Source organism: Microtus ochrogaster, chromosome 1 (assembly GCF_000317375.1).
Source record: "Microtus ochrogaster isolate Prairie Vole_2 chromosome 1, MicOch1.0, whole genome shotgun sequence".
Lineage (NCBI taxonomy): Eukaryota > Metazoa > Chordata > Mammalia > Rodentia > Cricetidae > Microtus > Microtus ochrogaster.
In genome coordinates this window covers 23606765-23619732 of record NC_022009.1, presented here as the reverse complement: position 1 = coordinate 23619732, position 12968 = coordinate 23606765, and the positions used below count along the sequence as shown (strand labels likewise).

The 12968-nt window shown below is 47.4% G+C and overlaps 1 protein-coding gene across 1 annotated transcript in view; it reads right to left on the bottom strand.

Annotated features, from left to right (window-relative positions):
- Positions 1-2556: 2556 nt before the first annotated feature.
- Positions 2557-12968, bottom strand: part of Flvcr2 (feline leukemia virus subgroup C cellular receptor family member 2) — a 57736-nt gene continuing 47324 nt past the window's right edge. Inside the window, exons 6-10 of the mRNA XM_005343374.3 lie at positions 11535-11645; positions 10238-10343; positions 9828-9939; positions 9269-9324; positions 2557-4089 (exon numbers count right to left, since the gene is read on the bottom strand). Of these exons, the coding sequence (XP_005343431.1) occupies positions 4024-4089; positions 9269-9324; positions 9828-9939; positions 10238-10343; positions 11535-11645 (451 nt within the window). The 3' untranslated portion in view covers positions 2557-4023. The remainder of the gene's footprint in view (positions 4090-9268; positions 9325-9827; positions 9940-10237; positions 10344-11534; positions 11646-12968) is intronic.

Sequence of the window (12968 nt, the reverse complement as noted above, 5' to 3'; positions counted from 1 at the left end):
AAATCCTCAGAAGCCCCCCCCCCCACATGCCCATGTGCCCTCCCCTAGCTGGCTCCCTTTTCTGGTCTTTCACTTTTTCCTTTTATCGCCGTTCCTTGCTTTGACTTGTGTGGTGGGAACATGAGAGCTGTGAACTCAAGCTGCTGCCTGCCCAGAGCAGCTGTGACCAAGGGCTGCTTCCAGGGATTGTCCACACATACGGGCTTTTTTCTGCTGCTGGACCCCAAGACTCTGACCATCCAAGGGACAGGCAGCTCTTCCAAGAAGGGCTGCCCTCCATGTGAGCAGGACCAGGCTTCTCTTTTATCTACAGTTGGATAAAGGTTGAAAGAGTCTGGACTGTTTTTAGACCTTTCGGTCAGTTGTATTTGTGTAATGCATTTTATAATAAATAGAAAAACCTTCTATTCTGATCAGTCGTTGTACTTTGACCTTTCCTAAGGGCCTCTTACCTTCCATGAGCCCCAACACCGGAGCAGCAGAGCTTTCTGCATCTTTCTGTCCACTGCATAGAGTAGGGAGGGGTAAGGCGGCTCGGGGCCCTGGAAAGCCTGGCTGCCTCTAGCTCCTCATGGTCGCTTGCTTACTTGTCTTCTTGATGCCACATCTTCCCTTCCTTCTTCACCTTCAGGATTCTACATTGACAGCGCAACAGTGATGGCCCTTTCCCATTCTCTTCCCAAAGAAGTAGATTCCTGAGCACAGATACCGAAGGTAGAATGAAGTAGCCTAGGAGGAACAGCCGTGAGGGTGTAAGGAAGCAAGGTCAATGTCAATGCCTCCATGTGAACAGCACTTCTGAGCACTGCTCCAGAGTGGCCACCGACACTGTATATTCAGCAAGCTAGTCACTGTTTCAACAAACACCTATGAGCATTTTTCCATGTTAGATCCTCAGGATGGAGACATGAACAACATAGACAAGGCCACGGGCCTCACACAGGATAACAGGTTCCACGAAACAGCCAAGAACTTGAGACAGAATTCTGTAAGGAAGCAGGTTTTTGAATCAAGAGGCAGAGGGAGGAACTATTGTGGAATTATCTCTTTGTGCATGTGAAGATGTGTCCCTTGGAATGGTTTAATAAAAAAGCTAAATGGCCAATAGCTAGACAGGACTTTGGGGGCAGAGAGGATGCTGGGAAGAAGGAATGCAGAGCAAGCAGCATAGGCATTACAAAGGAAAGGTAACTGAGCCTCATAAAAGGGCACAGATTAGAAGATAGGGGTTAATTTAAGTCATAAGAGCTAGTGAGACAAGTCTAAGCTAAGACCAAGCTTTCATAATAAGTCTCCATGTGGTTATTTGGGAACTGGCTGGCAGGACAGAAAAAAGACTCACTACAAGGAAGACAATAGATAGATCCTAAACAGATTAGAAAGATCTTCCTGAACTGAAGGGCTTCAGCTGAGACTCAAATGCCCGGAAGGTAGATGTTGAGCATTTAGGGTAAAAGGAGCAGCAACCATTCAAGGAATGAGGTCAGTGAAGCTGCTTTGACCAAAGGATGAATGCTTTGACCTTGAAAGGTGCAAGGTCAGAGGAAGGAAGTAGCTTGGGTAAGGGTAAGGAGGTTGGCTGGTGGTCTTAGTTAAATACATAGGAAAGTAGTTTAGAAGGAAAGCTTGCCTTAAGAGACTGAAGGGTAAAGATGGCTTGGCGTTGTAGCCCAAAAGAAGATGTCCTGGGGTGCGTGATGTTTGGTTGGGCCTCCAGCTCCCTTTTACTGCAATTCTCTCAGCTTTGCACAGCTCTGGCTTCCAATTCAGGATGGCTTCATTTATATTGCCAAAAGAGAATGCGGTTCTGGACCTTGGATCCCCATGACACTGGAAATTATCTTCACCTGCTCACTGTTTTAAGAAGACAATTTAAGAGTCAGGCTCAGTCCCTCCCCTACATCTAGTGAAGCCTGGTTTCTCCAGGTAAGACTTGATAAAAAGAGTGCCCGAATGTCCTGGGTGTGGGGCACTTCTCAAGGCAAGAAACAGGCAGAAAAAGTGACAGCTGAGAACCTGGTAGCCTATGTAAAGTGAACAGGGTGGAGAAGAAGAGCAGGGAGGACAGTCCCTGAGAAAGTCACCAAGCTGCCAGTGCTGGAGCTACACTGTGGACACCAGCCAGAGCAAGCTGGTGCGGGTCTGGGGTGATCAAACAAAACACTTCAGTTGCCCTTTGAGGCAGAGCCAAAGACAACAGTGGGCCTTTCTCCTAGGGAGGAGCACATTCCAACGTGTACACAGTAGAGGGAAAGTCAGGGTCACAGGTTGGCCACTGAGTTACATCTTCTAAGTAGGCGGTCAGGAACCTTTAAAGTCTGTTAAAAAAAAAGTCCAACAGGATGTTACACCCTTGTCAACAAAGGACACAGATGTTCTGGCCCCAAGCCCTGCCCCTCACCCCCAGTCGTCCCCCAGACAGTCTCAAAAAAGTGTGATAACCTTGTGGGGACTGCCCAGAGCTGCCACTACCTTGCTAAATGACAAGGCAAACAACTTTGAAAATCTTTATTGCTTTAAAAATATTATAAACAAGAAATACAAATTCTGTTTTTTTTTAAATAAGTGGATTGAGTAAACATGTCCATTTTGAACAGTTGAAAAAAGTACTCCTTTTTCTTGACAGAAAGTAAGGCACCTACCTCTCTCTTCCATCCCTAACCCTCCACCACACTGCTTTCCTCCCATTCACTGCTCAGGTCTACACACAATATACAAACACACATGTATGTGTACACAAGTGAATCCCCTCTGGCCTGGCACCCCAATATTGCAGGCAATCTGGCTATTCTGGAATTCTAAGGCCATGGCCAAGGCCAGATGACGCAATGGTCTTGACCAGAATTGCTCAAGGCGCAGGAGAAATTAGTTGCCAGTTTCTCTTGGAGGAGACACTACAAAAGCCATGACATTACCAGCAGACTGGGGGAGGAAGGAGGTCAACTGGAATTTACAAGGAGTCCTTCTCAATTTAAAATATCTGGCAGATTTTGCTAGCAGAGGCAGGGAGAGGGTTTGGTTGTGCAAATACTGTCCCAGACTTCCACAGGATTATGTTTACCTGAGACAGACACCATGTCTGTTTTAAGAGCCGCCTTCTGCCTCTTTCCTCAGAGACAGCCTTGGGTCTCAGAGTAGAGTCAATGAGACTAACTTTTAATAAAGGTTAGAGCCACGAGCCGCTGGGCTGATGGCAGCGTTTCCCAGTGCAATATCCAATAAAGACATTCTGAGTAGCCTGGGACACTGGAGTCCCTGGGCAAGCACCTCTTTTGTAGGGAAGCACCTTCCCATCCTAGCCCGGAGCCCAACACACACTCAAGGTAACCCCCAGCACTGTTGCAGGTAGGCAGGGAGCCCTCTCCAGTCATTTCTTACTTCAGGGCTACAAGAGAGGTTTTGTCTGGTTTATTGCTGTTTTGTCTTTGACTGCCAGGAAAGAAGGTGGGAAGAGACTGCAGTGTTTGGCCGGGAGGGCTGAAGTCAAGAGTCCTGATAGAGCTGCCACTGTGGAATGCTGGGCTCTTACGGAGGCTGTACCATGGTGCTTCCTCCTCATGACCCTCAGGCAGAGCAGCTTGCCCATTCTCAGTAAGAACCGGGCTTCGTGTGGTTAAGTCTTAAGACATTAGAAAAAGTTAATCTCCTGAATAAGCTTTCTTAGGATAATTCTGGAAGTGTTCTCCACGAGAGAAGGGATAAGAAAAGACAAGGGACCAAGCAAGGATCGACTCCAGCACCCTCCACCAGCCTCTCCCAATGCTAGCCCTGAGACCTAACAGGGAGAGGGGACCAGAATCCAGTCTGCATCTGGAGAGAGGTGAGGTTTCCCCTGAGTAAACCAGCCAGGTTCTCAGGTAGGGCCCAGTAGGCATAGGCACTGCCTTGCAAGTCACAAATCTTCCAGCTGCTTCCTCTAGAAGCTCCTCCATGGAGATGTAGGTGCTGGCAGTCACAGCTCAATGGGACCTAGAGGCGAGTGTGTCTGTTCCTGAGTCTCTGCCACCTCTCTCTGTCTCTCTCTCAGAGATGAGCCTCTGTCACGACGGAGGGCACCTTGCTGGTATTGCTCTCCTCCTCTTGGACTTTCTAGAAGGCAAAGAAAACAGGAAGCCCTGTGATTAAAACATACACATCTCCTCCATCCTGGCTGAAGCAGATCGCTGTCCATGAGGGATCAGCATGAGTACAAGGGACCCACTGTCCCCCCAGAGCAAATAAAAGGCACAAGGAAACAAGCAAGCAGCCCAACCTGAGTGTGCTCCCCCAAATACTGCCCCCCCCCATCGTTACCACTCATCGGAGGGAGCAGAGCCAACATCCTGTCCTGACAGTTCTAAACTCACCTCCCATGCTCCAGGTTCCAGACTGGCAAGTCCCTCAGACCCTCCAGCTAGCCCCAAATGGGAGGTGGCCCCCAGGATGAGGTCCATTGGATGGACGCCATCGAGCAATTTTAAGACACCCTGTTTAATTGTATAGCTGAACTCAATGGCTCTGTGGTTATATGTATTCAGAGAGAAAAACCCTAGAGCAGCTTTTGGAGAGAACCAGTTTGGACTTGGCATTTTGGGGAAGGGTATGGCATGGAATTCACTTACAGGAAGTCTCCTGGCTCACACTTGTTAAGTGGGTTTGGGATTAAGCATGGCCTGGGAATTCTCCTGTGGGGTCCCTGGTACATATTGCCAACTCGGGCATTTGGCTGTCTTTGTCCATTTGGCAAAAGGACCTCGGACACAGTACTGCAGAGCCAGCACTGCTCAGGATCCAGGGGAGTGGATGCAGGGCCAAGCTGGAGGCCAACGCCAGCCGGACAAATAGTGCTTTTGTCCCTAGGAATGCCTGGGTCCCGTCCACGACAAGGGCCACAGCTGTAGTAGCCCAGCCCTCTCATTCTCAATCTTGCAGGCCCTTGGCGCCGGCTCTGCCTCGGCCTTTAGTCACCTTCATTCAGAGAACTCACAGCTGACCGGGTCACTGTCCGCATTTGGCACACACAATGTACACATGCCTGCCTCCTCTGAAGCTACCACCTCAAAACTGCCATCAAAAATAGGTTAGGCGCCGGGCGGTGGTGGCGCACGCCTGTAATCCCAGCACTCTGGAGGCAGAGACAGACGGATCTCTGTGAGTTCGAGGCCAGCCTGGTCTATTCCAGGACAGGAACCAGAAGCTACGGAGAAACCCTGTCTCAAAAAATCAAAAAAAAAAAAAATAGGTTAGGCGTATGGAAGCATATCTGATGGGGGGAGAGTCTTCTGGCTTGTGTCTAGGTGCTGGGATTAAAATGGAAACCCAAAGTTTCACAGTCAAGGTTAAGTTACTCGCTCTGTCCTTAAGCTCTCTCTTCATCTGAACAGTGCATCTCACTGGTGTAGAGAAAGGGCAGATGGAGCCAGATCTGATACATGCCCTGTCCGCCCTGTGTTTGTCTCCAAGACTCTGAGTTACACTGACTGCCATAGGGTGTGTCATGATCAGGGCTCCAGAAAAGGGATACATTGACCACCGTAGCTTCCTTCCTGACAGCCCCAGCATAACTCTGACCTCCCCTTCATTTCAAGTAGCTGCAGATGCCAGTGAGGGCCAGAATACAAGGATACAAAATGGGGATACAGCACGGGTGAGCACCATTGCAGGAACTTAAGGCACCGAGGCCCATCCAGTGCTGCTTTCAATATTCTATCCCCAAGGAGACTGGGCCAACAGCTCCACTTGATAGAAAACTGAGCAAATATCCAAGGACCTGGCTCCAACAAGAGTGAAGTTTTACAACTGAACAAGTAAACAAGGTAGAAATAGGCAAATAGGCCTATCTGGAGATGTAAGGCATAGAGTGTAATTGGTTCTGAAGTTTGTCTTTAAAGTGTGTGTGTGTGTGTGTGTGTTTGAGAGTGTGGTCAAGTGAGTGCAGGGTCTGAAGAAGGCATCAGATCCCCTGAAGCTGTAGTTACAGAACCTGATGAGCTGCCTGATATATGGATAGAGGGAATTAGACTTGGGCCCTCTGTGTGAACAGTACTCTTAGCTGGAGTGATCGCCTTAGCCCTATCTATATCAAACAAACATATATGCATGTCCATAGATTATAGCACTGGTAAATGGACTGGGGATACCATATGATCAACTATGTATAGTACTAATATTGATACATATTAATATGTAATATATACATACCATTTATTTATTTATAACTCTTGCTTTGCCTTTACCTTCTAACTTAAACACATCTCATGTCACCAAACACAAAGATTACAGTCCCGATTAAAAAATTTTCACCAAAAATCTTGTTTTGCTGCAAACACCTTGTCATATACTTATTGCCCAAAATATCCTAAATTATTGTGTCTCCTTACATATAACAGTGAACGCCCATGTCCATGATGGCCTTTGCTCTTCACACTGGTCTAGATAACTTCATTCCTACCCTAGGCTTTCCGTCTCCCAGCAAACACTCTATTGTAGGCTCCTCCCCTTTTGATCAGCTGCCTGCCAACTCTAGAATGTGGTATCAGAAGACAACCAGTAAAGAAGTAAAGATTCTCACTTATTACTCTCACATAGCCTTGAATGTCCAAGGCGCTGCTTGACAGCTGATCCATTTCTCCAGGAAATACTGTATACTTAACAGAGCAATCTATATTAATTCCTATACTGTTTATTATAATGTGGGAGGCACAGAGGTCCTTGTGCTCACAGAAAAGCACTAGGGGAAGCAGAAATGTTAAACACACAGGTTTGTCACTCCAACGGAAGGGAATGCATTACCTGATCCACCTAGAAGGCTAGGCACTGGCGGGGTTAATAGCCTGGTGACCTTTGACCCTACTGGATCCTCCCCAGACCCTTATCAGCCACTTGTTTTTCTCAGTCAATTTATAGAACCCATCTTTATGGAAGGTGTCACATGTACCTCTAATCTTTATTTAGCTTACTTTGTTTCCTGAAGAGATTTATGAATGTTTTGTTATACACACAGGATTGAGTTATGTATTGCCAGGAAAGTTTTCACCAAATTGTGCTGTGCTTAACTAAGTCGAAAATAAACTACTCAGGATCAGACTCCCCAAGTCTGAAGGAGCTCCTGCTAGTTAGTCATGTTAAACCAAACTGCCTACTTGCCTCCCGGAGACTCTGCCAGGTCTAGCGGTCTAGTGGTCACAGAGACCCCTGCATTATAATATTAACACCATACTCAAACCAAGCGGGTTAACCAGCCACTAATTATAATCTGATTGTAACAATCAAAAATAATTTTAATGTCCAAACAACAACAACAAAAAACTGTGAAATCAAGGCTTACTCATATAAAAGAACAGTGTGGAGTCATTAAAAGTATATGCAGAAGTTCAGTCCCCTTGGGGTGCTGCAGTAATTAGAATAGAGTCTATTGGAGGAGGAGGAAGATGAGGAAGAGGAAGAAGGGGAGGAAGGAAGGGAAGCCAGGCATGGTGGCTCATGCCTGTATTCCCAGCACTCATGATGCTAAGGCAGGAGAATCACCTGAGTTTAAAGCCAGCCTAGGCTACATAAGAAATTCTAGACCAGCACAATAAAATAATAAGATCATGACTATAAACAAACAAACAAACAAACAAAAACCAAAACTTGGAGATGGCTGGTTCAGTGGGAAACGCATCATCCAGATAAGCACGAGAATATGAGTTCCTATCCTTAGAACCCACTCGAAGTCTGGGTGGCCCTGGTGACCCACTTGTCATTCTAGCTCTTAGTAGATGGAGACAAGAGAATTCCCAGAATAATCAGGTTAGCCAAACTAGCTATATCCATGAGCTATGGATTCTGCTAGAGATTCTGCATCAATGTACAATTTAGAAGACCAAGGAAAATTCCTAATGACAACCTTGGGCCTCCATATGCAGGCACATAGCCACCCATATACATGCAAGCACACACGCACATGAAAAAGAAAAAAGGAGGTGTATACACATATCCACTGCATGGATGTGCATAAGTGGTAAATGCTGTATTTCTAGATGACAGAATTACAGCATGATTTTAAGACTTTTGTATATTTGCTATGTTTTTATCAGTTGTTTATTTTTATTTTTACAAAGGATATATAAATATCCTGGTTGAAAGTCAAAGAAGGGATAGATAGATAGATAGATAGATAGATAGATAGATAGATAGATAGATAGATAGATAGATAGATATACATACATACATACATAGATACATACATAGATAGATAGAGACAGATACATAGATAGATAGATAGATAGATAGATAGATAGATAGATAGATAGATAGATAGATAGATAGATAGATAGATAGAACAAATACCTTACTTCCACAACTGCAAATCCTTTCATCTCACTTGACTCCGCCTCCCGCATGTGATGCTCTGCAGTGCTGAGTAAGCACTCTGCCACTGAGCTGCCCCAGCCCCACTCAGACTTAAGTCTATCTATCGTTTTGTTTAAAGTGGTTGCAGCTGATTAGAGTAGATGGAAAATACTCTTCTGTTGCAGGACATACTTCTGGTCCCACCCTCCTCTTCCACTGCCACCAGCTTCTGCTTCTTGACTTGTCCTTTTAGAATCCTCTGGCAACCCGTTGGCTCTGTGCCCATATCTCTGCCTAAGAGGCTGTCACCACCACTGTCCCAGAGTGGTCAATCCAGGTGTCTGTGTCTCCTTGCTAGTCACTGACTCCAAGCTGATAACAGTAAAGCCACGGACCCAAGGCTTGGTTCAGAACCACAAGATTAGATGCTACTTAGCAGTTCATGCCAGCAATGATAATGCTCTTGGGGACGTAACAAGGAGGCTGGGGCTGATTGAAAGTCGAAGAAGGGATGGAGAAACAGCTCAGTGATTAAGAGGCATGGGTTGCTCTTATAGAGGACCCAGGTTTGGTTCCCAGCACCCACATGGTGGCTCAGAACTACCTTCAACTCCAGTTTTAAGGGATCTGATGCCCTCTTCTGAGCTCTGTGGGCACTAGGCATACACATGGAACACATATATACAAGCAGGCAAACACTCATACACATAAATAAAAATAAATCTTTTGAGGAATTTAGAAAAGAAAATGGGAGAAGATTCTAAGAAAGAGGAGCAATACTGAACACCCATGAGGAAATTCTTTGGATGCCATGTGTGTAAGCGGTGAGCTGATCTCACAGACACCACAAAAGTCAGTGTCTCTGAGAACTCAGGGAGGCCCCATCTGGGTCACCACATCCTTATCAAAGGCTTGGGACCCAGAGCCCATTCCCACCAAGCTCCCACACACTCACCGTCTCAGGAACATCCTTGTTTGCCCTCTGTCTCCGAAGGTCTGCCTTGATGAAAGCTGAGGTCAAAAAAGAAGGGTGTCAAAGGTGGAGTCATCAAGCAAATCCACTGCTTAAGTTCATGCAGCAGAAGGGATCCTCATTTTCCTAAGAATCCCAGCTCTCCCGACCCTGCTTCAGATCAAGATGGAGCTGGCGTCGTCACCCATCTTACAAAGGTCCCAGGTCACTGTGCCCTTGAAAGGCAGAAGCTGATAATGAGGCTGGCATCCAATTAGGGGCCACCACACACACTGTGATAACCACCCCCAGCAAATCCTCACTGCATGAATTAGGATCTGAGGCCTCCGAAGCCTGGGCCACTTGCACAAGCTGTGGACATCAACATCAAACATGGGCCTTCTGATGCCAAAAGTCACTCACCCATGCAAAGAGATATCCCAAAAAGACATCTGTAGAGCCCCCCTCCGCCTGTCCCCTACATCAGGCAAGACACAGGTCCCAAATTGCCAATATCCCATATGTAGTCTGAGCCTTAGCTTGCTCTCAGCCCCCCACTCACCAGTGAGAGCTGATCCAAGGGCAAGGAACACACAGAGGAAGATGTTCCCAGGCTTTGTTCCATAGTTGTCAATAATCTGGCCTTGGGAGATGGTGAAGATGATCCCAAATACCTGGAGAAACATACAGAAGGCAGGAGGCAAGGGCTTAATCAACTAGGCCTTCGGGAGGATTAAGATGCCATACTCAGGTGGTGATGGCGCACGCCTTTAATCCAACACTCTAGCCGCAGAGGCAGAGGCAAGTGGATCTCTGAGTTCGAGGTCAGCCAGGTGTACAGGGTGAGTTCCAGGACAGCCAGGGCTACACAGAGAAACCTTGTCTTGGCAAAACAACAGCAACAAAACATGCCCTACTGCAATGTAACACAAGCACAGCCAAGCAGGGAACAAGAAGGAAACAGGACCCTACCTGTGCTGACACGTTGAGGAGGCCGGACGACATGCCTTCAGATTCTGGGTACGTGAGCTCCACGGCAAACTCAAACCCCAGGGGCAGATAGCCAGTCATGAAGAAGCTAAAGTCCAGATGAGAGAACAAGGCAATGAGAGCCTCCAGAACAAGACTGGGAGCCCACCTTTCCCGTGAGAGACCCTCCCCTGCTTTTCTCTTCCCATCAGGTCAGCAGTCTGTCTTCTACGATGGTCTGGGATGATCTACCAAAATGGAGAGATCTCTGCAAACGTCTAGGCCTTATGCTCGGTGGGTCTCTAATGTCTTCTGTGGTCTTCCCTTTAGCCAGCAATGACACATTAGCATTTATGGAAGGGATAAGAGTGCCTGGTGTGCTTCACTTTCAGTTGAGAATATGTGGTCCTGGTCCACAGGCCCTGGCTTAGAAGGGGAAGTCCCCGGACACTAGGCTACATCACCGTGGATCTCTGAGACCTGGAAGGACACTCTCCTTACTGCCTCCCCAAGAGGAGGGAGCCGAGGACTGAACCAGGTACCTCTCATGCTCTCACAGCTCCCACTGCCCGAGGGAAAACGGCTGAGAGGTGGAGCCCAGAAAAGGCCCATGGCTCTGTGTGTTTTCTCACCCAACACGTCTGAAAATGCTCGTTCTAACTCCTTCCACCTGCACCATGCTTCCTTGGGTCTTCATACCACGGCCTCCCTCTCTCACTTCTTCCAACCACCCTATCAAGTTTGCCACACTTATCTTCGTTTTAGATGAGGAGACATAAGCTCGGAACATAGGTAGTAGGTGTCATGCCTGTGCTCTAACAACACTTGGTAGTGAAACTGAGCCCTGGCTGGAGCCACTAAATTCCCTAGCATCCCAGATGCCTTGAAGGGCACAGTTCATGCTTCATTCCATTCCAGCAGCACAGCTACCAGAGGTGACTCGGTTTTGTTTTGGTTTGTTTTTTACTTTTCTTTTTTCTTTCTTTTTTTTAAAAAAAGAGATAGTCTCTCTACATAACCATAGCTGTGTAGGGAACTGAAACTCGCTCTGTAGACCAGGCTGACCTCAGACTCACAGAGATCCCCCTGCCTCTGCCTCCTGGGTGCTGGCATTCAAGGAGTGCACCACCCACCTGGCCTATGCCTCAAGAATTAACAAGACCCCCTCGGCACCACTTCCATATCCCCTGAGGCCAGTGAGGAGGCGGCACAGGGGACATGCATTGAATCTTGGGCTACTGGCCACTCTAGGAGGCAGGGGCTATGTTTTCCAACTCAGCAGGTCAGCCGTGAAACTTACCCCAGTGTGCCAGCAGTGATGAATACTACCCATAACCGCTCCAGGTTTAAGGTGAATGTGTACACTACCATGCCCACCAGAGTCATGATATACACCACCAGGGTCGTCTCCCTACAGATAATGCAAAGATTGTGAGTCACGTAACCCTACTTTAACAGCACCATTACTATGCCGCTCATCCTACGAGGGTCTACTGGACATCTGCTCTGTTTCCAGCTCCCTGCAGCATGGTGGCACATCTGCTTCCACAGAAGCATCTTTGCGTAGGTTAGGAACACTAATCCAACAGTTATCCATTTACAATAATCACACCATGGTCAATGCTACAAAGAAGAAGTATAGGTAGATGCTATTCTCTCTGCATGCTCTCTCCAGAAGCCTAACCTGTTATGTCCCATCCATGGGTAAGAACGGTACAGCCCTGTCCTTCTTCTGTCCCCCAACAAAAACAAAAAAGGGGGTGGGGCTGGATAACAAAACAAGCACCAGCTGTAGTCAGGGTGGTGATGGCCAAGCCTACTTTAAAGCTTGCTATATGTGAAGTCCCAAAGCCCCATAGCAATGCTGGGCAGTAGCCTGGCTTGCCGACTACCTCTGTTAAGTTCTTCCAGCGGCCCTTTGCATAGCTTTTCCTGTTGAATTTGAACCTGAACCACTCTGCTCCAGGCAATGCAGCTGAAAGAGAATGTTCTCTAATTCCAAGCTAATTCCAAAGCCAAAGGGAGAAGCCGCCGCCTACTCCCTGCTGCCTTTCTCTGTGTGCTAGGTTTGAGGTCAGGCTCGCCTCTCCCACGTTCTTCCACACGACTCCCTTCTAGGTGTGGGCCACCCAGAACTCTTATGAACCTGATTCCTGCAAACAGACCTGCACTCTGCTCCCTGGACCACTTCCAGTAGGGTCCCGCCTCGGCAAACCCTTCTGTCCTTCTGCGTGCGCACCAGGACTCAAACGTGACCACTCAAAACCTTTATGTGTCACCTCTGAAGCCAGGCACACTGTGGGACACCAACAAGCACACTCTAAAATCTGAAACTCATAATTTTATTGGAACTCAGATTCTGTTACATACTTTACATGTTTTTATGACAGCGATCAACCCTGCAAAGAAATCTCTGGCGACCCCTAATCTTACTGATGAAGAAGCAGAGGTTAGTTATGTGTTTAAAGTCACTGGCTGAGCACATGCAGAAGGTAGGGGCTGACTCTGAGCTAGGTTTGAAGCATCGGCATTATCTCAAGCCACACACTGCAATAATAATCTGCTATGCAGTTGCATTTTGGGGAGAGGTCAAAGCCGTAGCCTCTAGAAGATGCTATTCTCACCAGGTTCTGAGAATGAAGGACCTCCTCCCTTCACCCCAATGCACTCCTCCCTCTATTCCCACCCTCTTGCAGAAAGTATGCTCAAGAACATGAATCAGCCGGGCGGTGGT